This window comes from Natrix helvetica (assembly GCF_964273705.1).
Source record: "Natrix helvetica genome assembly, chromosome: 2".
NCBI classification, from domain to species: Eukaryota; Metazoa; Chordata; class Lepidosauria; order Squamata; family Natricidae; genus Natrix; species Natrix helvetica.
The window spans coordinates 60,038,168-60,063,633 of NC_138552.1; the positions used below are offsets into that span (position 1 = coordinate 60,038,168).

A 25,466-nucleotide genomic window follows, 5' to 3' on the forward strand; every position below is an offset into this window, starting at 1 on the left:
ATACAAGTTATCCTTTCCCTCTCCGATACAGGCCCTATGCAGGTACTGTAGTCCTCAACTTACAACCACAATTGAGCCTGGAATTATGGTTGTAAGCTGTGTTAATTTTTAAGTGGCTCACCATATTACTAGACATATTAAGTGAATGCTACATTTGTTAAGTGATTCTATTGTCTGCAATGACATTTTTCGCTGAAAACCAGCTAACCAATAAACACCAGTTTCCACCAAAAAATGTTAAAAATCATGGTCATGTGGACAATAGGAGACTGCAAATAGCTATAAATGCGACTAGTTGCCAAGTGCCCTAAATGTAATCATGTGAATCTGGATCATAAGTAACTCTGGGGAGGTCTGTTGTAAGTTTATGAGTGCTAAGCAATCGATGCTAAGTCAAGAACTACCTACATAAGATCAAGTTGTCATTATTTCAAAACGGAAAAAAAAAAAGAAATCAACATGCTGAATTTGAATCAAATAACATCAATTTAGAGTTTGTATATTAATAGATTAAACTTAAGTACATCAATTGTGTCTTACAGTGAATTATACTGCAATTACTATAAATTAAGAATTTTAAGTCCTTTGAATCCTTCTTAAATTATTTAAAATATCTGTCTTTCTTTGTGTAAGACAGTGACCTAAATAAATTTTTGAACTTATTGCTTGAACCTATTTTTGAAAAAGAATCATGGGAAAGGACATAATTTGTATCCCATTGGATTATTTGGGTTAATATCAGAATACGAAGAAGTCAGGATTCAATTTCTATTATTCATAAGAAATTCAGTAATGGGATCTGCAGAATAGCTAGAACCCACAAGCTTTAATTTATGACTCCACATTAAATATATATAGAATATTCTCAAGAGGAAAATGGTTGTGGGACAAAATATTGCTTAAGAATATTGTTTTTCCATTCCTGCTGTAGGGAAAAATAAGAATTTTCACCTTCACAGATACGTGTTTCTTCACTGAGATAGTACCCATGGGGACATTCACATTGGAAGCTGCCAAAAGTATTGATGCAGTTTCCACCTTGGCATAGACCAGGCAGTTCTTGGCATTCATCAATGTCTGCGAAGAAAAAGAAGGCCATGTTTCTTGGCTGATAAAAATTACATGAAAGACTACTTTTAAATCATTAACTTATGCTTTTAGTTTTTTATTATAAATCTGCTTACTTTTGTTATTACAGAGATTTTTTGGGGGGGCTGCAAATAAATGATTACCCATGCAAAGTTAAGAGAATAATTAATTCTCATAATTTTGGATGGAAAAATATTAAGTACAATATTAAAATACTGAGCAAATTTGATTCTCCTAACAAAATCATTACAATTAAATTATACTTACTATTAATTTCTGCCTTTATTAAATTGATTTAACCAATCTTAAACTTTTTGCAGTAGATTTTAATACATGTTCAGTAACTTTTCATTTTCAGTCTTTTTTTGTCTTGCAGCAGGAACTAATAATCAAGTACAGAGTTGCCAATTCATATTTCTAATTATTCTTTTTCTGAAGTAAAGATGGAAATTCCTTAGAGATACCAAAAGTAATAAAATTTGGGCAAAGAATATTAACGTCCTTATTCCCTTTTAACAGTAACTCTTGCCAAATCCAACAAGAAATTCTGAGGACCTCAGCATTCCAAAAGGAAATTGTGAATTGGTGGAAAAATTATATAAAAGGAGAAGGTTGAATTATCATCATGAACTTTTATCAGTCTTCCCATCTATATTTTAAAATGTGATTGTAAATTTATTCTAAATTTGAAAATACTTTCTCTCTAACCTCAATTTGCAAATCTCTCTTTTATAGATAATTGACTAAATCTGACTACTGTCAGCAAAACCCATGGTGGTTATACTGAGAGAAACAGAAATACCTTCTAAGATAATTGTTATGGGATTCGGTCTGAAGCCTTCACCTCCTGGACACAAGGTATTATATTCACCTAGGAATTAAATAAAACAACCAAGAATAAAACCAAGTCATGAGGATTAATTTGACATGTGCTAGAAGCATAGCAAGGAACTTTGGCAAGTTGATGTATCACCTCAGAGAAATGCTTGATTCCTCATAAGCACTGGTTTATAGAAAGCCTTATGGCTTATGTATATAGCCATATTATCTGCTATATTAGTTATTTGTCCTCCCATCTAACAGAGTCATTTCCTTACTGCTATTTACAGGTGGGCATGTCTCACAGGGATAACCCCAGGCTTTTCCCAAAGAACAGCAACAAGAAGAACGACTGACTCCAACACCAATTTCAGTACTGCAGGACAGACTTCCATCACCCCTTGGTCCATATTTCAAGTAACAGTTGCCAATTCTGTTATCTGGACAGAACAAATAAAATAAAGAGGTGTTGATAAGCATGTCATTAAAATGAGACTGTAGAGAGCAGCAATGAACAAATTAAACAAACAACAAACAAATAAATAGCATATGACTATGGTAACCAGTTCTAATTTTATCACTATTATTAAACTTGGGAAATCATTTCAGTTAAAATCCAATTAAATTAAATTAAAACTTGTTAATAAGGCTGTTAACGCCATAAATATTCTTTACAGGGTTGAAGGCAGAATGGATGGATGGATGGATGAATGAATGAATGAATCACATTTATTATATACTGGCTATCTTCAAGATATAATATTGAAAATAATAATGATATATTTTACTCATACAGCTCCTCATGTGCTCCATTCATATTAAAATGCAATAAATTCATTTCATTATTTCCATAAGCTTGTGAAACAAAGTTTAGGTTTTATAAATTAGCCTATGTTTATCAGCAAAATGTTGGAAAATTGACTATAGGTAATTCCTGGTTTGGTTTGCACCCAGCACACTCCCAAGTTCCTAAATCAAAATAACAGTCTATAGTTTCAGTATTCATGCATTTATCAAAAGGAACTTTCCATAGCCATTGGAAGTATATTATGGGTAATTAGCCCAAAGAAAACAGCATTTGGTTTTTCTAGCTGCAGCTCTAAGAGCATCAGAACAGAGATGGAAAGTAGAACACCAGTTATGCCTCCTATGTTTGGCACCATGAAGGAAATAATTTGGAAGTAGGGAGATGTATTCAATATAGAAAGGTATTCCACAAATGCTTTTAGAGAATAATCCAAGACGACTTTCCTAAACAAGCTAAAGAACAGCTTATTTATTGTAATGGCTATGAAGCACTGACTATGATTCTTAGGCTGTTTTTCCACGTAACCTAGATACTAAACCTAAAAATATGTTCTCGTTCATATTTTTAAGTGGTTCCTCGCTCATTAGTAGTAACTGTGAGAGAGTTACAACTGCCAAAAAAGCCAACACAGTTCTAGGCTGCATTAAGAGAGGGATAGAATCAAGAACCTGTGAAGTGTTAATACCACTTTATAATGCCTTGGTAAGGCCACACTTGGAATACTGCATTCAGTTTTGGTCACCACAATGTAAAAAAAAAATGATGTGGAGACTCTAGAAAGAGTGCAGAGAAGAGCAACAAAGATGATTAGGGGACTGGAGGCTAAAACATATAAAGAAAGGTTGGTGGAATTCGGTCTGTCTAGTTTAATGAAAAGAAAGACTACAGGTGACATGATACCTGTGTTCTGATATCTTAGATGTTGCCACAAAAAGAGGGAGTCGAGTTCTCCAAAGCACCTAAGTTCAGGACAAGAAGCAATGAATGGAAACTAATCAAGGAGATAAGCAACCTAGAACTAAGGAGAACTTTCCTGACAGTTAGAACAATGAACTAGTGGAACAACTTGCCTCCAAAAGTTTTGAATTCTCCAACACTTTAAGAAGAAATTGGACAACCATTTGTCTGAAATGGTATAGGGTTTCCTGCCTGAGCAGGGGGTTGGGCTAGAAAACCTCCAAGGTCCCTTCCAACTCTGTTATTCTATTCTATTCAAGTAAAGTCATTAGGCATATCACAAAACACACCATGTAACAAAGCTGTGTTTATAATACAAGCATATATAACATACTGAAATGTATAGTGTTTTAAGTGCAGAATAATAGATTTTTTAGTTTTTTAGATTTTAGTTCAATTACAGCGCAGTCATAAGCTATAATTATTGTTATTTCTGGTTGCTTTATAACCTGCTATTTTCCTACTTGTTAATTTGTTCCTCAAGAACCAATCTGAACACAATGCTTCACTTTTAGAAATTAACCATTTTGCCAGCTAATCCCACTGGATTAGCATGTTTAATGAATTTGAATCATCTGCATCATGAAACATTTGTTGTCATTTTTGTTCTTGTCTCCATACCAACATCCATATGGTAATCTTTCCTCTCCTCTTATATAAAATAATTATATGTGTAATTCTACATACCAACACAGCCAACTCCTGTAGGATTCAGCTGGAAATCTGGAGGACAGTTACATTCATACCTTCCAGGAGTATTTACACAAAAGCCATTGACACAATTTATAGGATCAGCACACTCATCAATATCTAAAGTAAAAAACATGTATCTGAAATTAATCTTAAATTCATTAGGTTTTTTTCATAATAAAAAATAAACACACTTCTTAACTGTTTACTTAACACAACCTATTAATCTCAACCAGTTTCTGAAATACTGAACCAATCAGCATTTCACTGCATTATATTTTGATTTCATGGCTATATTCTAGCAATTTTTTAAAAAATTATTTTTATGACCTTTTTTATAGGGGTGGACTCAGGGTGACTGAACGGAGCTGAATGTTTACTGGTCAGATGCCCTTTCTGGTGCCTATGTGGAGTTTCTTGCAGATATTTTCTCTTTGTGTCCTCGTAGAGAAACATAGGTCACTGCCTAACTTTGAATTTTCAACCTATTGAGTGGGAGGTGAGTGTCTTCACTCTCGGCCATGGCACCACTCATACTCTAGCAATGATTAGCATAATGAAAAAAGAAGTCAGAATTCTTTCTTTTAATCAATATCTAATTATATAAACTATAATTGAATTTCATAGCTATTATATTACTATTAAAGCATATATATAATTATACTTTAGTACATATAACTTTTTTACGCTTTAATGATTATTAAAGAATAATCTTTTAAGATTATTCATCATTATGGCTTTTACCTAATCTGTTCATAGGAAGAATATGTAATTTTGTATTTTTGGAAATATTTTCTGACAGTCCATATGAAAAAAAATTATCAATGAACAGTAGTCCAGTGGTAATAATTTTTATCTTTGTCTCAGTAATGTTCCTATTTTGACTTCTTTACATAGAGGATTTGTTATACACATACTTCCATATATACACCTACCACACCCAGAGGCATATTTTTTTACCTGTACAATTTCCTCCAGTTCTGTCCAGTTCATAGCCATCATCACAAATACAGTGAAACATGCCAGGTAAGTTATTGCAAGTACCAAACACACATATATTCTGAAAGGCACATTCATCAATATCTGAAACAAAGGATAATAGCCAAAATGATTAGTTACTATGTATGAATACAATACATACACCCAATAATTTATTTCCTAATAATTCATAGAATGCAAGCCTATATTTGAAAGGTCTAAATCTTATATGTATATGGTTCCCTGTGTTTTACTGAGAGAAAGTTGGCTCTATTAATTTTATTATACAATAAGAAGATAATGTCATGAATGAAGACAAATACACATATTCCCAGGATGCTGCAGGATCCAATCTGGATCCATCACCAGGACCAGAGATTTTGTCTTCCGAGTTTTTGGACTCATGCTAGAGCCCATCCTTAGGAAATGTCATACTCTGCCAGAGAGAAGTTCCCTGAAGATGGGCTATAGCAGTGATGGCGAACCTATGGCACGTGTGCCACAGGTGGCACGTGGAGCCATTTGTCAGGGCACGCGAGGCGCTGCCCTGTCAGCTGGCCAGTGTGCATGTGCACACTGGCCAGCTGAGTTCACCGTTTTTAGAAGCCATTTTTCACCCTCCCCAGGCTCCAGAGGCTTTATAGGAGCCTGCGGAGGGCGAAAAGAGCCTCCCCAGCCCCCCCCGGAGGCCCTCCGGAGGCTTCAGGAACCATCCGGTGGCTTCCCTGAAGCCTTTGGAACGCTTAAAACGACTCTCCGAGCAAACAGGAAGTGACTTCCGGTTTGCTCAGAGGGTCGTTTTAAGCACTCCGAAGGCGTCAGGGAAGCCTCCGGACGGTCCCTGAAGCCTTCGGAACGCTTAAAACAACCCTCCGAGCAAACAGGAAATGACTTCCGGTTTGCTCGGAGGGTCATTTTAAGCGTTCTGCAGGCTTCAGGGAAGCCTCCGGAGGGCCTCCGGGGGGGCGGGGGGCTCTTTTCACCCTCCCCAGGCTCCTATAAAGCCTCTGGAGCCTGGGGAGAGCGAAAAAAGCATGTAAAAATGGGGGGGAGCGCCTGTTGTGCACGCATGTGCACTGGGGGGTCGCACATTGCATTATGGGTGCAGCACTCCCGCACACGACCCCCCTGGGCTCCCCCACTTGTGGCACGTGAGCCAAAAAAGGTTCGCCATCACTGGGCTATAGCCTTAATCCTAAAACTTGGAAAACAAAACCTCTGCTCCAGTGACCAAGCCAGATTGGATCTGCAGAAGAGAATGTATATATCTTAGAATACAATATTTATATATAATGGGAACATTTGATGGTGATCATTTGAAAATATTTGCATATCACATTGTATTCATATTGCATAGTTTTCCATTCAAAACAGCTAAATAAAAAAATGAAAAATTTAAACAGCACACCAAAATAATTGATAAAATCAATTTTTATCAACAGTGCTAAAATAAAGACTGCAATAATAGATTTAAAATATCATAGCAGAGATAAACGTGATGGATATAATGCAAATGAATCATGAAAGACCACAGCCATGTCATTAAATTAAATCATTCATTTTACTTTGAAATCTACTGAAAAATATATTATTCCAAATACAAAATTCTTATGTTTACTTCTCTAAGATCCCTATTAATGAAATATATTTCCATATACATACACTGGTGTAACTAGAACATTTTTTTCTACACTCTATTTGTTAATTGACAAAAACAGACAATCGACTGTTCAAAGCAACATTTTATGTGCAAAGCCATAAAAACGTCTAGTGCAAACCTTCATTAAAGACTTTTTGCATGATAGAAACAGCTAGCTTTATATGTAAATCATATGGTGTATATTCTGCATCACACAAAAACTCTGTTAGTACTTGGAAATTACCTCCTCATATCTGATCCAAATTCTCAAAATAAAAGGGGGGGGAGGTGTCCGTGTGGATTTTACTCCACTAGTTGTTGCTGACAATAAGGCAGTGCTCATCTCTGTTTCAAGGGCCATTGAGCTACTGCTGTCCAAAGACATTTTTGTGGTCATAAGCCAACATACTCTTACCTTCCCACCAAAATGGCACTTAGCTACCAGTATTTGCATGCTTTCAAATTACTAGATTGGCAGGAGTTAGGGTGAGGACATGAGCTTATCCCAACATGCGATACTTGGGTCTTGAATCTGGGCTGTCGGCTTTCCAACCAACAAGCCCAGGGTCTTAACTGCTGAGCCACTACTCAGTCGCAATCCAGATACTCAAAATGAGGTTAGAATTACCTTGGCAAGTTCGGCTATTGGAAGTTGAAGTAAAGCCCATCTCACACTCACAACGGTATTCACCAGGGATATTAAGACATTGTCCATTGTCACACAGGTTAATATTTTCTGCACATTCATCAATATCTATTGAATCGGAAATGTGAAAGCAGTAACCATTTATAGATTAGAAATTGATTTCATTCACTTTTTCTTAAATTTATTAGTAGAAAAAAATCAATTTTATTCTCCAAGAAATATATATACACTATTTTCAAAATAATCTGTGTTTCGAAATGATGTATCAGAAAATTTAGGACTTTGATGAAATTCCATATTAAGGTTCACATAAAAGTAAATGCTGAATTGATCCATTGTCACATGAAGTTCTGAATTCAACTTCCAAATTAAATATAATTCTTTCATAAAATATGTTTAAACTTTTTCTCACCTGAACAAATAAATCCATCTCCAGTAAATCCTTCTGCACAGGTGCAATGATATGATCCAGGAGCATTTACACACTGAGCATTTATGCTACATTGGTGTGTTCCATTAGAACACTCATCGAGATCTATTAAAGCAATTAGTAAGAAAGAGAAAAATCATAAACATGTTAATAGTATCCATTATTTGGCTTTATGGAATTCATAGAAGCAAATTGCTAGCAGAAGTTAGCTTAAAAGATATTAGTATTGGCTTCAATCACTATGATATAATTCCTTGAAAAAGCAAGCTCGGAGCTCTCATAACGACTCTCTGAGCAAACCGGAGGTCAGTTCCCGAACTTCTGGTTTGCCTATAGGGCCGGTTTTGTGCACTCCGGAGGCTTCAGGGAAGCTCATGAAGCCTCTGGAGGGCCTCTGGGGGGTAGGTGAGGCTCTTTTCGCCCTCCCCAGGCTCCTATAAAGCCTCTGGAGCCTGGGGAGGGAGAAAAATGGCTTTAAAAAAGGGTGAACTCAGCTGATAGGGCAGCGGCTCACCTGCCCTGACAAATGGCTCCGCGTGCCACAGGTTCGCCATCCCGGACCTATAGAATCAATTATAAAATAAACACATAACTTACATTTGCTTTTTTATGAGGCAAACAACCATATCAATTTATCTTTACTCACCTATACACTTAATTCCATTTCCAATCCATCCTTCCTTACAGCTACATTTGAAGCTTCCCGGAACATTGAGACACAGACCATGCATGTCACAGTTATGGGCACCAATCTCACATTCATCCACATCTAAACAAAGAAATGTTAAGCATTAAAATATCAAAACTTTCAATTAACTTGTTAAGTGTTAGTTAGGTTGGTAATAATGATAATGGATTTAATGTACCACATACTTTAAGTACCATGATTATATCTTTTTAAAATGTCTGCAACTGATAAAATAACTGTAAACAATTCCTATAAATCATAACATAGATTTAATATAGATTTAAATATAATAGATATTAGTTTTATAAACCTAAGGAAGAAATACAGTGATACAAGCAATTTTAAGCAATTAATAATAGAAAAGTATCAAAATATATAAAGGAGCCAATATAACATGAAAAGAAAACCTGCCACATCTCTCAGTGTCACATTTTCTTGGAGTTCCTGATATGACAGAAGAGATACAATTTAATTCCAATAAAAATATCAATAAATCAAATACAAAAAAACCTCCAAAACAAACTAAAAATTATGTGTTTTGAATTACATGCAAGAAAGGATGAATTAAGGTAAGAACAGAAACTGATGTACAAATTTCATAGAAAGCATTTTACATTCATCTGATTTCTACTGCTGTCATCATATCTATGGAAATTACAGCAAGAAAGGGTGAGGAACAAGCATGTGAAAATCATAAATTCCTTATAAGATTTTTCTGATGAGCATACATTTGCTTTTAAAGAAAACAAGTAGAGAAATTTGAAGCACTGGAATTTCAACTTCAGCTACAGGTAGTCATCAGTTAATGACCACTCATTAGTGACCCTTCAAAGTTACAATCTGAGTGCTTGGCAGTTGGCTCACATTTATAAAAGTTGCAGCACCCCACCATCATGTGACTGAATTTGTGATTTTCCCTACTTGTTTCTTACAAGCAAAATGAATGGGGAAACTGGCAGAAAAGGTCACAAGTCATCCCAGCATTTCCCCCTTAGCATTACTTATTGCCATGGCCCAGTCGCATGGCACTGCATGAATCACTTGTGCACCCTCCCTCATCTAGAATCAGTCGTGCTCACACTAAGCTTCACCAGCATAACCTCTTATCTGTGGAATCCTTTTTTTTTAGTAGCATGAGAAGGAAGCTCAATCAATAACAATGGAAAATGTTCAGAACCTCTCCACGGAGGCAAATCAATGTTTGTTTGTGCTTGCATTGTAATATCATACCTGTGCATCCAGTAGTTCCCTTCTTGACAGAATAACCCAGTTGGCAATGACAAATGAAGGATCCTTTGGTGTTCTCGCATTCTCCAAACATGCAAATGTTCGAATTTAGATCACATTCATTCACATCTGTATAAAAAAGTAAAATGTCTTCTATATTTTGGCTAACGTTTAAAAGAGCTTGATTAACAAAAGCATTTAATAAAGAATTGTTATATATTAATAAATTACTTAAGCATATTATTTAATCCCGTGGAGAATAATAGAATTGGACCTTTATTCTTTTTTTCACTTTTAGGATAATGATTGAACCAACCCTTTAGTTAGCTGAAAAGTACTATCATACATCAAAGCTAAACATAGCCAGGTACATTATTACCACAATTCTACTGCTCTAAACATATGCTAGCTTCTTTGAATCTTTTTTAAGTTTGGCATTTGAACAGCTCTCTATCGAAATGGAGTATGAACAATACAGCATTGTAACTTTTTCTTCATCAGAACTGGAAACTTTATTTGTACTGTTGCAATCTAAGATTGCATTGTTCTTTTACACCACAATTTACAATAGAACCAAATTTGCTTCTGATCAGTTTCAATTCCCAAACACATTTCAATAATGTTATTATTGTGCCTGGTATGGAATAAAATGGACACTTTTATTTCATGAAGATAAGAGCAAAGCACCCTTTGAAGCACCTTTTCAGCAGATTTTTTAAAATATATGCCTCCTAAGTATTAGCCGTCTCATTAAGTGATATGTGAACTTCAAATCTGATAAGCATTCCTTCTGCTTTTTCATCCAAATTATAAATAAAAAGGTTAAATATACTAGGCCGAGCACTAATTTCTATGCTATTTCACTTGATATCTTTATTCAATTTGATGAGGAACCATTCAAGGAAACTATGACCAGCAATGAATCAATTTAACATATATGCCATCTTCCCATCCAAAATTAGTTTATTAGAATATCATTGGTACAAATAAAATCAAGATATATAATATTCCCAGAATTTTCACAGGCTGAAATCAAATCTATCTGAAATAAAACTACATTTAAGCACAGAAAAACTATAATTCATTTCCCCTACTTGCATGTTACTGTTTTATAACATTAGCTTATAAAAAGTAACCTCTGAAACCTGTAACCATCTCACATACCAATGCATATTTTCATGTCAACCGAAGCCATGAATCCATCATAACAAAGGCAACGATATTCTCCTGGAATGTTAATGCACTGTCCACCATCACAGATATCTGGGTTGCTGTCACATTCATCAATATCTGAAAATAAATCTCAGTATCATCACATTTGATCTTTCATTTGCCAAATAAATTTGATACCCTTTTCCCAGTAATAAAATTGAAAAAAAATGTTCAAATGCATCATTATATAATCTGCTATGAAATATTTGTTGGGGCACACATTTTTTTTCAGCATAATTGTAGAATGTCAACATTTTGTAGTCTTTACCTGTATTAAAGTGCCCAAAATTCCCTTGTTTCCAGGCATATTTTACTTTCCCAACTTGCTGCCTTGCCTACATTTCTGCACAGTGACTTTGCCATAGGATTTGCCTTGGACTATTGTAAAACTCATCATCTCTATTTTATTCTAATATCTAGGCATCCGAAATCCTTTGCCTGGGTCTGGCTATGCTAACCTGGAGTGATTCTTACACTGTAAAAATGCTTCCCTTATTCCTTTTATGAAGCAATCACTAATCCAGTAGCACCATGCAAAATACTTCTATTCTACATATGTATTTTTATGTTATGTGCATGTTCCAAAAGAGCAGAACTTGCATGTCAACTTGCATGTCAACTGACATTCTTTTTGTCATTTTGATAAAAGCAACTGAAGCTACGGCTGTCTGTGCATTTAACCCATGGCCCATTTTCATTCCTGACTTGACTTTCCCTGATTCTTCATTTCATTTTTCTGATGCCTAAAAAAAAAAAATCCCTCATGAGTTTCTTGTTGAAAATGAATAGTTCTAATGCTCAGACTGAAATTTGTGAGGAAACTATTACCTATTAAGCAAACTTTCCTTTTCAGAAGTTTAAATTAAAACCTGTAAATCTTTCCTAATTCAAAGGTTTTAATAGAAAGAAAGATAGGAGAGAGATCTGTTCATGTTTTTTTAAAGCACCATTTGATGTTATACAAGGTTGCAAAGATTGCAAAGACTTGCAGAGATTGTCCTTTCTTTCTGTATTTTTATTTTTTTAACCTGATATTTGGTGTATACTGCTACTTTGTTGTACTTTAATGGAACCACACATTTGTTAGAATCATACTAATTTTACTGTCAAAGCTAAAATCCTAGTGTGACAGCTTAAAGGCAAGTAAGGAAATTACTGAAAGAATTGGGCTGCTAATGTACATCGCATTCCCTCCTCCAATTTTCCTCCAGAACAATTGCCCTATGTGGTAACGGGGCTGTGAGAAAATGACTCACTGAGGGTGAGTTAGAACCTTCGTCCACCCATTTCTAGTCCAGCATCTTTACCACTTTATCACCCTGACTCTAACTTTGATGGTTCGTGGTTCATTCTCTAAGCCTCTTTACTATAGAACTGTATTGATATTTTCTCAATTGTTCGGTGGATGTAGTATAAGAAATAAAGTCAAACCTCTTTATCTTACCTGCACAACTCCTCATATCTGGCATCAGAGCATATCCATCACTGCAACTACATTCATAGCTGCCTTCTGAATTACTGCAGTGAGTGTCACAGCCTCCATTCATAATCATGCACTCATCAATATCTAGGAGAGTATATTTGGGACAGATGAGACATGTATTTTACAAAGCATCCCCTTTTTGGTTTCTAATAGCTGCATTTTTACATTTTTATTCTCCAGTTTTCATATTTCATCCCTATCTCTATCAACAGAAGAACATAAGTGCTTTTAGGAGTCAATATTTTGTGATATAACTTATCAAACTAAAGTTATAATTTAGATAACTTTAGTTTTGTTTTATAGTTAGAATGTAAAATATAGCTAAATTAACAAAACTAACAGTGCAATTTTGTACTGAAGTGTACTCAGGGTGGCAGAGCTTTATAGATCTTGAAGCTACATCTTATTTTTTATGAAGTTGAAATTCTGAAAAGAACACATTAAAAAGTAGTATAAAATTGTCCGGTTTTAAAATTTCTACTACTCACCGATGCAACCTTGCTTATCTGGAGTTGCCTGGTACCCAGGATTACAGGAACACTGATACATTCCAATCACATTCACACATTTCCCATTTCTACATAGGTTATCACTAAGAGAACATTCATTGATATCTGAAAAAGAAAATTTGCTTGCTTCAGCTCTTGTCTTTTTTTCAGATTTTCAACGGGAAAAACATCTAGCAATATCACGAAAGGGGTTTCTGATATGAAGTTAAACTTTTCAACATCTAAGGGCTGGTTGTTTTATGCTTTAATATTACAAGAATGCTAATATTACAGTCATAGAAAAATAATCACATTAGTGATATAATACAAATTCCAGTCCCTATATACATAACACACATACACAGAGAGACACTACGTTCTCCAAAGTTGGTGGAGACAGCAGTCATGCGTGGGTTAACTTAGCCAGTAACCAATAGACAGAATCTACCAAAGTGATGTCATAGCCTCTGGGGAATGTCCTCCCGCTTTTTTAGACTCAGTCGATTGGGACTGGCTGTGCTGATTGCTCTCACTGCTTCTAGAAATTAAGAACCAATTATTAAATTGGCTATTTTCAAATTAAATTACCTGTTTTCGCTTCCCCTGCTAATAATTGGCTTCCACAAGGCAGGGGATCTTATTTCGGACTTCCAGCTTCCTCCTGGAGCTTTGGGCTTCGCAGCCCTTCAAGGCTGAGGGAAAGGAGAACCACGAGGCACCTCGTTTTTCCTCAGCGCTTCTCGGGCGGCATCGCTGCCAGGCACTGGCCATTGGAGGCTACTGCCCATAAGGCAGCCCTTTCCTGCCTTCTGGCTTTGGGACCGGCCTTTCTTGCCATCGTTGCCATTGCTACAGCTGCCGCCGCTGCAGCCTTCACCTTCACCACTGTTATCGCTGCTATTGCCCCTGCTGCCATTGCTGTTGTCGCCATCCTTGCCATCATGCTTGCCACCACCACTGTAGCATTGGGGGCCCAGCCAAAGCTTCCCGCAGCATCCTTCGTCTCTGCGGCTTCCTCTGCGGCTTCCTCGGCCATGCTGCCTTCTGGCCCATAGGCTTTCTGCCTCAGTGGCCATTTTGAATTGGAGGGAAACCTCCGGCTGCCATTTTGAGTGTCACAGTCAGTACTGGCCATGTCTGCCACACCAGATCAAGGCCCGCAGGCTCCTCCAGACAACCAGGCCTCAGGCTGATCCTCTCCCCACCAGGGCTTCCAAATGCAGGCCCACCAATGGGGTCTCCTCCGCTCCACCACCAACTAAGACACCCAGGCCTGACTGCAGGCCTACTTCAGGTACTGCGACAGAGGAAGGGGGCGGAGTCCAACAGCCTGCCCCAGAAAGGCCAGGGAGAAGAGCAAACATGTGGAACCCCATCCTTTCCAGGCCCAAAGGTGGGTTGAGAATAGCCCTCCTCCAGACCTTTCTTCAGACTCTGAGGAGGAACTCTCTCCTGCAGCCTCCATCATTGAACCTGAGGAAGCCAGGGGTGCAGATGCCCAGGTTTACAGTGGGGAGGAGTCGGACAGGGATAGGAGTCTCACTCCTGAAGGCGAGGTCTTCTCCCACCATTCTGGTGCTACACTCTTCAGCCCTATACACCTGAGATGGCAGCTATCATTTCTGATGCCATTGAGCGGGGCATTGCTGTGGGACTAAAGCACAGGTCTTCATCTTCTTCTCATTCCACTTCTTGCAGGTCTTCCTCTTCCAGTTCCAGGCGCAGGGAGGGTGATCTTTTGGGCTCCGTTTCTCATGAGCTTCCAGGCACCTCCAATCAACCTTCCGTTTTTGGAGAAAAGGAGCATCCAGCCAGAGATTCGGACCTGTCTGAGGATGAGGGTCTCCCTCCCAATCCCCCTTCTTTTGTCAGTCTGTTTAAACCAGCTGTTTTTCATTCTCTTTTATTCATATATATATTTGTTTTCGTAGATTTTCACGGGTGTAGGTATGCTGGTTTTGTTATATTCGGGTCTTTTCCCGTGTAAGATTGAGATTGTCTTGGCAACGTTTCAGCGAGATCTCACTCGCCATCTTCAGGCTGTTGTCTTTGGCTTTAAGTGCGTATATTTGTTTAATAAATAAATGCTCCTTATTTGCAGTGTTGTCTTTATTAATGTTTATGAGATGATATACAGTGATAACGCAAATTGTCCTTGGCTCCAATTAGAAAATGTTTACCCATATCGCAAGCTTTTCTCGCAAATGTCTATAAAACAATGTCTAGTTTCCTTTTCCAATCCATCCCAATTTGAATATCTATAACCCTCCTTAATATGTCATCATTTTTAGAAATAAAATTGAGGCTAATCCTTGTATAAATTATCTTCTCAACCCAGTGATAAGAACCCTGACTCCATGTTCTAATTAAAGTCACACAGTTTGATAAGGTCTGCTCAACAACAAATGAACAAACTGACACTAAACTCCTGTTTATGTTGGGAAACTTAATGATTTTGGTCAGAAAATTTTAGGGATTTCTGGTTCTAGTTGCTAAGCATGCATACTATTTCTTGGAAATTTGAAAAATGCTTATGCAGTTTTGCACATATCTTACATAGCTATTATTTAATATCCAGCCTTTCCATATGGAAAAAAGTTCTCCTTTAGATTTATTAATTAACAAAGATAAATGACAATGTTATCAAGTATTAATAACTTAATATTATCAAAAGGCACATGTATCTTCAGGGTTGATTATTCAGAAGTATATGTGAAGAATTTAATGTGAAGTAAATGTGAAGAATTTAATTTCACATATCTAACCCAAATTGTGAAGGAAGCTAAAGTGGAAAGCTATAGCAGGTGCAAATGAAAATGGTCTGACCCTGAATAATTAGGGCCATGATGGCGAACCTATGGCACGCGTGCCACAAGTGGCACGCGGAGCCATTTGTCAGGGCACGCGAGGCGCTGCCCTGTCAGCTGGCCAGCGCGCATGCGCATGCTGGCCAGCTGAGTTCACCTTTTTAAAAGCTATTTTTCGCCTTCCCCAGGCTCCAGAGACTTTATAGGAGCCTGGGGAGGGTGAAAAGAGCCTCCCACCCCCGGAGGCTTCAGGGACCGTCCCTGAAGCCTCTGGAACGCTTAAAACCACCCTCCGAGCAAACCAGAAGTGACTTCCGGGTTGCTCGGAGGGTCGTTTTAAGCATTCCGAAGGCTCCAGGGACCGTCCGAGGCTTCCCTGATGCCTTCGGGGTGCTTAAAACGACCCTCCGAGCAACTTCCGGTTTGCTCGGAGGGTGGTTTTAAGCACTCCTAAGACTTCAGGGAAGCCTCCGGACAGTCCCTGAAGCCTCTGGAGGGCCTCCGGGGGGGTCGGGAGAGGCTCTTTTCACCCTCCCCAGGCTCCTATAAAGCCCCTGGAGCCTGGGGAGGGCAAAAAGAACATGTAAAAATGGGGGGGGGTCGTGCGTTGTGCGCGCATGCACACTGCGGGGGTCACCTGTTGCATTATGGGTGCGGCCCGCCCACACTCGCCCCCCCTGCGCTCCCCCCACTTGTGGCACGCGAGCCAAAAACGGTTTGCCATCACTGAATTAGGGTATCGAATACAGACTTGGGTTTCATTACAATGAAATGGCTAAAAGCATGAAAAATATGCTTGACATAAGTTTTCCTTTGGATTAATATAAAAACAGAAAGTCATACATTTATGACATTTGCAAGTTATTCACCACAGAAAGGTGCTAATGGAAGTATGGATTTATTTATTTATTTATTTTATTCGATTTATCAGTCGCACCCTCTCTGCGAAGGGACTCGGGGCGACGTACAATCAAATATATAAGCGTGTGGCATGGAGGAGGTAAATACATCAACATTTAACAATTTAAATAGAAATAAAAGCCACAAAGTTAAGATAAATAACAATAAAATTACAACAATTAAAACAATTAAAATACCCAAAAGATTTAAATTTACAGTTTAAAATTGCCAGGGAGGTTAGAAAGTTCTAATTAAGCCAGGCCAGCAAGTTGGAACAGGAGGGTCTTGAGTTTCGTGTGGAAGGAGCGGAGGTCAGTCGTTGTCCTAATATCTGGGGGGAGGTCATTCCAGAGGGCTGGGCCCATCACAGAGAAGGCCCTACTCCTGGGTGCCACCCTCTGGCACTGCCTAGTGGACGGCACCTGGAGGAGTCCCTCTCTGTGAGAGAGGATTGGTCGCAGGGATGTATGGGGCAGGATACGATCCCGCAAATAACTAGGTCCTGTGCCATGGAGCGCTTTAAAGATGGTGATTAACACCTTGAAGCGCACCCGGTAGACCACAGGGAGCCTGTGCAGCTCGCGCAGGAGAGGTGTTACATGGGTGAACCTCGTTCTCCCCATAATTGCCCGCGCGGCCGCATTCTGGACCAGCTGTAGTCTCTGGGTGCATCTCAAGGGGAGCCCCAGGTAGAGAGCATTGCAATAGTCCAGATGGGATGTCACCAGCGCGTGAGTGACTGTGCGAAGGGCATCCCGGTCCAATAGAGGGCGCAATTGGTGCACCAGGCGAACCTGGTGGAACGCCCCCCTCGCCACGGCTGCCACATGGTTATCCATAGACAGCCGGGCATCTAGGAGGATGCCCAAATTGCGCGCCCGCTCCACGGGGGCCAGCTGCTCGCCCCCGATGGCCAGCGATGGAATACACTGATTGGACCGGGGGGGGGCGGTAGCCACAGCCACTCCGTCTTGGAGGGGTTGAGTCTGAGTCTGTTGTCTCCCATCCAGACCCGTACGGCTTCCAAACAAAGGATCAGTTTAGTGAAAAAATAGTTGTGCAACATTTGGAATAAATGCAGTTTCAAAGACAAGTTATTATTTTGGGAGGCATAAATAAATGGGTGGAAACAGGAAAAGAGAGTAGACAAAAGGTGACAAGGCCATTTGATAAAGTACAATACAATAGCAGAGTTGGAAGTAGGAAGAACTGATAATGGCTGCATATCATTTGGGGTGGGGAGGTCACAGATCTGGGAGGAAAGGAAAGCTTAGAATGAGCACTTTTTCCCAGAATTATTCTGTACATCCTAACCATGACTTCTGTGCATTTTATCTTACTTTTGTTGTTTCTCCCCCACATTAAATTTGATCATGTTCTGTTCTATTTGCAGACAGTTATCCCATTGACAAAGATGCTATAGTAGATAACCATGCTGACAGAAACCTGATATCCTTTATGTATTGTCTGAGAATAAAATGATGAGAAGAAAATTGTAACTGATGTAAAAATGTTACAAGTGTAATTGCCATAACTACAAAGATGCTAAAATACGGATGCAGTTTGTTTATGCAATGACTGTACAACGTATTTATGTTTGAGGAGTGCACCTTGACTGAAGAAGGAACAAAGATTTAAAAGGAAAAGTTAGGAATGAATGTAAAAACTATATGTTGTTATATCTTTAAGTATAACTGGGAAGATGTTGGACAGAATTGTGATTACATGTTAAAGGAATGACTAGACTAAACTTTGAGAATTGAAACGAAGTATTATACTGGGCAGATGCACTGTATACAGTATGTATATGATTTTGCTTTTCAACAGGTCATTGTAAAATGTTTCAATGAATACAATTATAGACAACTGATTTAGGAAAATTATCATAATTAATTAAGAAAAATAATTGTACTTTTAAAGATTTAAGACCGGATGAAAAGCCTAAATTATAGAACAATATGGAGCTGAAGGTTGGTTAATGAGTGGGATAAAAGCAGTACACAATGAAGGTAAAGAATGTATGAGAGTAAATGGAATGCTTATTCAAAGGTGCTTTTTAAAACAGAAATTGTTTTTTTCCTAGAGAAAGAAGAAAATGACATTTCACTTCTGACCCAAAAAGCTTCACCAATCATAACTGGATGATGGGTTTAATAACTACTACAAAAATAATGTTTATACAGACCAAAGCTTATGAAACGATGGTGCATTTGGTGGAACCAAAGAATGGCATCAAGAATAGAAAATTATTGAAAATTATAGTGAATGGTGTTAATGTAAGCTAGATTTAGTTAAGTTTATATACATTTCCACTCCGAACCACCCCAATGAGGCCGTCGAAATGATGTCCCGGTGTCTGGAGGCCGTACGGGTCTGGATGGATGGCAACCGACTAAAACTCAACCCTTCCAAGACGGAGTGGCTGTGGCTTCCGGCCTCCCGGTTCAACCAGGTGCTTCCATCTCTGGCCATCGGGGGCGTCCAACTAGCCCCCATGGAACAGGTGCGCAATTTGGGCGTCCTCCTGGATACCCGGCTGTCCATGGATAACCATGTAACAGCCGTGGCAAGGGGGGCGTTCCATCAGGTTCGCCTGATGCGCCAATTGCGCCCCTTATTGGACCGGGATGCCCTACGCACAGTCACCCATGCGCTAGTGACGTCTCGCCTGGATTACTGCAATGCTCTCTACATGGGGCTTCCCTTGAGATGCACTCGGAGACTACAATTGGTCCAGAACGCGGCCGCGCGGGTGATTATGGGGAGGACTAGATACTCCCCTGTAACACCTCTCCTGCGCGAGCTGCACTGGCTGCCTGTGGTCTACCGAGTGCGTTTCAAGGTTTTGATTATGATCTTTAAAGCGCTCCATGGCACAGGGCCTAGTTATATGCAGGATCGCATCCTGCCCCACACATCCCTACGACCAATTCGCTCACACAGAGAGGGACTTCTCCGGGTGCCGTCCGCCAAACAGTGCCGGGGGGCGACACCCAGGAGCAGAGCCTTCTCTGTGATGGGCCCAGCCCTATGGAATGACCTCCCCCGTGACATCAGGATGATTTCCGATCTCCGCTCCTTCCGTGTACAGCTGAAGACCCACCTCTTTCAATTATCCGGCCTGGCTCAATCGCAATCGTAATTTTCCCATTCCTCCAAACTGTTTTTTAAATTGTTCTTAAATATTAATTTTATTGGGTTTTTACAATTGGGGTATTTTAAAGCAGATTTTTAACTGTCTATTGATGTAATTTGCTTCCTCCTCCGTGTATGTATGTGTGTTGTGTATGTATGTACGTTTGGTGTTGTTATATATGTTTCATGTTATATGCTCCATTGTACGCCGCCCCGAGTCCTACTTGGAAAGGGAGCGGCTAATAAATCCAAATTTATTATTATTATTATATTATTATTATTTTCTTTTATATCTTGCCTTTATTTTCTTTTGTTTGTTATTTGTTTCTTCTACTCTGAAATTTGCGTAACACTGCTTTCCCCAAAAGGAAAACAAGGGGGGGCTGATGTCGCGATGTGCAATCTTGGTGCTCTGAGATCGCAGTCAATATTTCTGCCACTGGATGGTCCATTTGGACCTAAACCATCCCGCAGAGACGGTAATTGAGAAGGGCACCTCCTGCTGATCTCAGGGACACCACAAAGTCCCTGAAAGATCCAGGAATAGCCTTTTTTTTCCGGTGACAGAAACGCAGCTAATGAAGCTTCTGAAGTTGGGAATGGGAAGAAAGCGAAAAGAGAAAGTGTGTCAAATTGGTGAGGAAATTTTATTATTAGAAAAAGAGACTACCCCCAAAAAATTAACTTAAATTAAAATTAAAATTGTAAGTGCCGAAATTAATCTACATTAAACTTAGTGTGTTATCCTGTTTCTAATTTTTTTTCATGGATGGAATTTTTGCAAAGGCTCCCTATTTTTTAAACTGAATGGATTAATTTTTACTGGAGACTGGATACATTGTTTTCCTCTTTCTCTTTGATCACTTGAGATTCAAGGTTCTTTCAGTTTGTTTACTGACAGTGATAGTAGGAAGAGTACAAGTTGTTTATACAAGTGCTTTTTGGGATTTCTATCACTAGCTATTGGAGGGAAGACAACATTTTGACTTGAAAGATAATAAATGAACCTGTCTGAAGTTTATTAAAATAGCCTTGAATCCTATGGTGGCAGTGCCTGCAAAATTGGAAGAATGGCACAGCAAGAAAAAGAAACTGTAACATTGCAAATAATTATGTTTGAAATTCAAAATCTATTAGTTGTGACAGAGAGAATTGAAAAGAGATTGGAGAATATGGAATACAAAACAGAAAAAATAATGGAAAAACTGAGGATGTTTATCAAATGAAGAATGTGGAGGACAGAGTTCAAAAAATGGAAGAAAAAAATGAGCAAAAAGATAAGAAAACTGTGGATACTGATAACAAAGTGAGCATTGTTGGTAATGGCAAGAGCGGAATAAGGAAAGGGCAGATAGATGGATTGGAACTCTACCTCAGACTTCAAAGCACAGAAGAAGAAAAGAGAGAAAAATTGACGGAGATAAGGAGAGAAATTTTGACAGAAGTACCAGTGATAACCAAAGATAAGCTGATAGAAAGAGCAGTTGCTGGGTTTCAAGCTTTTATGAGATACGAAAGGAACAACATGTTGCGAAGAGAAGTTCATGCAAGATTTATTACGAAAAAAAATAGAATATTAATGTTACAAATGGCAAGAGATATAAGACTGCACTATATTAATGGAAAGATACAGGTTGATGCAATGAAAATGTATAATAAAAACTAAGCTAAATTTAGTTTACTAGTAGTATGTATAAAATGAAGTGACAATAGCTATAGTTAAATAATGATTAATAATGATAACAATACATATAGATATATTAGTTTGATAATTTTATATAAACAACACATGGAGAATATGAGAGGTTTAAAAGCTTTATCTAGAATATGTTATAAAAATGTATTGCGATTGGATGATTTTAGGATGATTTAATAGAATGTTATTATATAATCCTATTCTAGATTTTGAATATTATATATAAAAGGATATAAAATCAAATATAGTCAAATTAAGGTTGAGATATAATAATTGTGATATACATGAATATATGTGAATTTAAAATATGCGATTTGATATGAAAAGCAGATGACGACTATGGAAGAGATGCATGGAAATACTGTAACCAACTGACACACTTTCTACAATTTGTAATGGAAGATGTTTTTTTTTATTTTTATGTTTGTTTGTCTTTGTTTAAAAATAAATAAAAATTTGTTTCAAAAAAAGAATAGAAAATTATTTAAAATTATAGTGAATGATGTTAGTGTAAGCTAGATTTAGTTAGTTTATTTTCTTTTATATCTTGCCTTTATTTTCTTTTGTTTGTTATTTGTTTCTTCTACTCTGAAATTTGCATAACACTGCTTTCCCCAAAAGGAAACAGTATGATGGGTATGTAGGTAATCCAAATATTCCAGGTAAAACAATTTTTAATTAGTGGATGAATTTATATCATGCTATTGAACATCACAGATGATTTATTCACACAATAACTTATTCATAAATTCACGAAACTTACCCACACATTCTTCACGTGATGAAGACAATTCATGCCCAAGAGGACAATCACATCGAAAGCTTCCTTCAGTATTCAAGCATTTCCCACCTCTACAGAGAAGCGGGTTACGTTCACATTCATCTATGTCTGAAAAGATTTTAAAGGATATGTTAATTGCCAATATAAGGAAGCAACAAGAAACAATTACATTCTAAGATTCTATTTATAAAAACAATGACAATTTATCTCCTCTACATTTTGTAATAATAATATAATCCTTTATTTGACCAAGTGTGTTTAGACATACAAGGAATTTGTCTACAGTGCAGAAGGTCACAGTATACATGCAAAGCAACAGAATAATGATATTACAGGAATATGGGTAATTTGGTGCTTACAAAATCCTATATAAACTTTAAAAACCTAATGTATTGAGGTTTCCTTTTACTATTTCTGAAGTTATTATATATATTCTAATATGTACAAAAGGATCATGCCCCATCCAGGAGTGGGTTGCTGCCGGCATTACTCCCGGTTCAGTGTTCGCATAATTCAGTAATTTGAATTATCTTAAAGGTAAACTGATTATAGTTTTCAAAGTGGAGAAATCAGATTTTTTTATTATTCTGTTTGCCACTCAGAATTTCTTTTTGTACATGGGTTACCCAAAAATAGATCTGCGCATGCGCAGAACATTAAAAAAGGGGGGGCATGCTGTGCCGACTGGAGAACTGGTTTGGTGATGTGGCAGGTCTGGGTCGCTGCCGGTTCCAGAGACCCAGGCTTGAAAACCACTACTGGTTCGGTCGAACCGGGCCAAACTGGTAGGAACCCACCTCTGGTCCCACCACATTTTTTAGAGTTTTGTTTTAGACTATAAGCGGCAAAAAAGGTGCTAAGTCTCATGTGTTTTTCACAAGTGGTTTGTGATCTTTTGGTATTGCTGAAAAATCTTTTTTCTGTACTTAGACCACTATTTAGTTTAATGGATTTCTATGTTCTGAAAAAGAAAGAGAAAGAGTTTTTTGTTTAGATTCAGTGTTAGTGGCTTCTATTAGTCCCATAGCACTTACTTTATACTATTATGGGATACCATGGCTCTGAATTGTATACCAAATCACTAAATAAAAATAGCAGATATCACTAAAGCAAACTAAAATAATTAAATGGCAATCAGGATTAAAATGCATGTATGCCTTACATTTATTTTGTAGATCTTTTCATCACAAATATAGTAGTGTAATATAATATAGTATAGTAGAATACCATACCATACCATACTAAGTTCCCCAACCTTTCCAGCTTTGTGGCCTAGTTGGGAGGAGGGGGAGGGAATGGGTCTATGCGGGTGGCAGGTATGCGTGCAGCTCCTTTTGAGCAAGTGGTGGATATTGTACCCACCACTGTTCCCACTAATGGAGCACAAATGCACACTTGACCCTCTACTTGCAAAAGTGGGGATGTGCACTTGCGTACTTGCCCACCACCTCCATGGCTCAGTTCCAAGTGGCTAATGGTCTGGTAGTGGACAGCAGCCAGGGGTTGGGGAACCCTGTAGTGTAGCATAGTATAGTATAGTGTAGCGTAGTATATAAATATGTATATATAAAATTGTTGTACCCCAATGGGGAACCCTGTGTAGTGTAGTGTAGTGTAGTGTAGTGTAGCATAATATATAAATATGTATATATAAAATTGTTGTACCCCAATTGTAAGATTCTCAGTCCAATATATGTAGAAATTTGAAGGTGGAAAAAAACTGCACAAAAAGTCCATCACTCACCCATACAGTTTTTCATCATCATAAATCCACTTTCATAGCCATCAAAGCATTCACACTCAAAGCTTCCTGGAGTGTTGACACAAGTTCCACTTCCACAAAGATCAGGTGAGATACGGCATTCATTAATATCTAGTTCCAGAATAAAAAAAGGAACAATATGTTATTGTTAACACAAGCATCAAATAAATTAATTCTCCAAAAAACAGAGACAATAATACAGTTCAAATGCAGAGGCAACAGGAGCCTTACAATTATTGTAACTAATTGTAAGAATGATGACTGAAACAAGAAGATGATATTTATATAATGAAAAGGATGCACTGCTATAACTAGTAATTTCTACAATCATTGACAAACAATTATTTTTTATCATTCTTCTCAGATCTCTCCCTCTTTCTACTGGAATTATTTATAAGCAAATGACTTCTTCTCATAAGGTGGATAGAAGTTCATCTTGCTGGGTTCCTAGGATACTGTCTGCACTGTGGAAAATAATACCACACATATCCCAAGAAGATACATCATGGAGTCTGCAGTATGGATGTCTTGATCTATGTTATGCCATTCACCTTCATACTTAAAGACTACATTTTGCATCTGGAAGCAGTTAACATGAACTGGTGTTCACTCTGGAGGCTCTGTTAATGTTAATCAACATTTGAATTTACAATATATATTTATATATATATTTATTAAATTTATAAACCGCTCCCTCTCCCCAAAGGGACTCGGGGCGGTGTACAAACATAGCTAAAAACCACATACAGAATACAATATTGAATAAAAACAAATCCAGTATAAAACCGTTCTAAGACAAAATTAAAAACAATCTAAAAAATCTATCCCCAGGGATTAAAATACCGGCCAGAAGGGTTGGGAATTAAAACTACGGTTAGGCCAGGCCAGCTAAATGGAACAGGTGGGTCTTTAATTTCTTGCGGAAGGAGCGGAGATCGGTAGTTGTTCTAATGTCGGGGGGAGGTCATTCCAGAGGGTCGGGCCCATCACAGAGAAGGACCTACTCCTGGGCGCCGCCCGTTTGCATTGCCTAGTGGACGGCACCCGGAGGAGTCCCTCTCTGTGAGAGCGAATTGGTCGCAGGGATGTATGGGGTAGGATGCCACAACCAGAATTAGATTTGATTTTATGTTGATGTTCATAAACATTTTGATACTTTCTATCATATCTGTAATATGCATTTTAATTTTATAACTTGCTCTGTGTGGATGGATACATGTACGGATGGATA

At 38.0% G+C, this 25,466-nt stretch overlaps 1 protein-coding gene across 1 annotated transcript in view; it reads right to left on the bottom strand.

Moving 5' to 3' along the window:
• Window positions 1-25,466, bottom strand: part of FBN2 (fibrillin 2) — a 148,443-nt gene that overhangs the window by 45,911 nt on the left and 77,066 nt on the right. The window contains exons 26-39 of the mRNA XM_081940241.1: window positions 24,218-24,346; window positions 22,456-22,581; window positions 13,155-13,280; window positions 12,628-12,750; window positions 11,136-11,261; window positions 9,975-10,100; window positions 8,703-8,825; window positions 8,039-8,161; window positions 7,609-7,734; window positions 5,324-5,446; window positions 4,361-4,483; window positions 2,187-2,348; window positions 1,892-1,960; window positions 952-1,077 (exon numbers count right to left, since the gene is read on the bottom strand). Of these exons, the coding sequence (XP_081796367.1) occupies window positions 952-1,077; window positions 1,892-1,960; window positions 2,187-2,348; window positions 4,361-4,483; window positions 5,324-5,446; window positions 7,609-7,734; window positions 8,039-8,161; window positions 8,703-8,825; window positions 9,975-10,100; window positions 11,136-11,261; window positions 12,628-12,750; window positions 13,155-13,280; window positions 22,456-22,581; window positions 24,218-24,346 (1,731 nt within the window). The remainder of the gene's footprint in view (window positions 1-951; window positions 1,078-1,891; window positions 1,961-2,186; window positions 2,349-4,360; window positions 4,484-5,323; window positions 5,447-7,608; window positions 7,735-8,038; window positions 8,162-8,702; window positions 8,826-9,974; window positions 10,101-11,135; window positions 11,262-12,627; window positions 12,751-13,154; window positions 13,281-22,455; window positions 22,582-24,217; window positions 24,347-25,466) is intronic.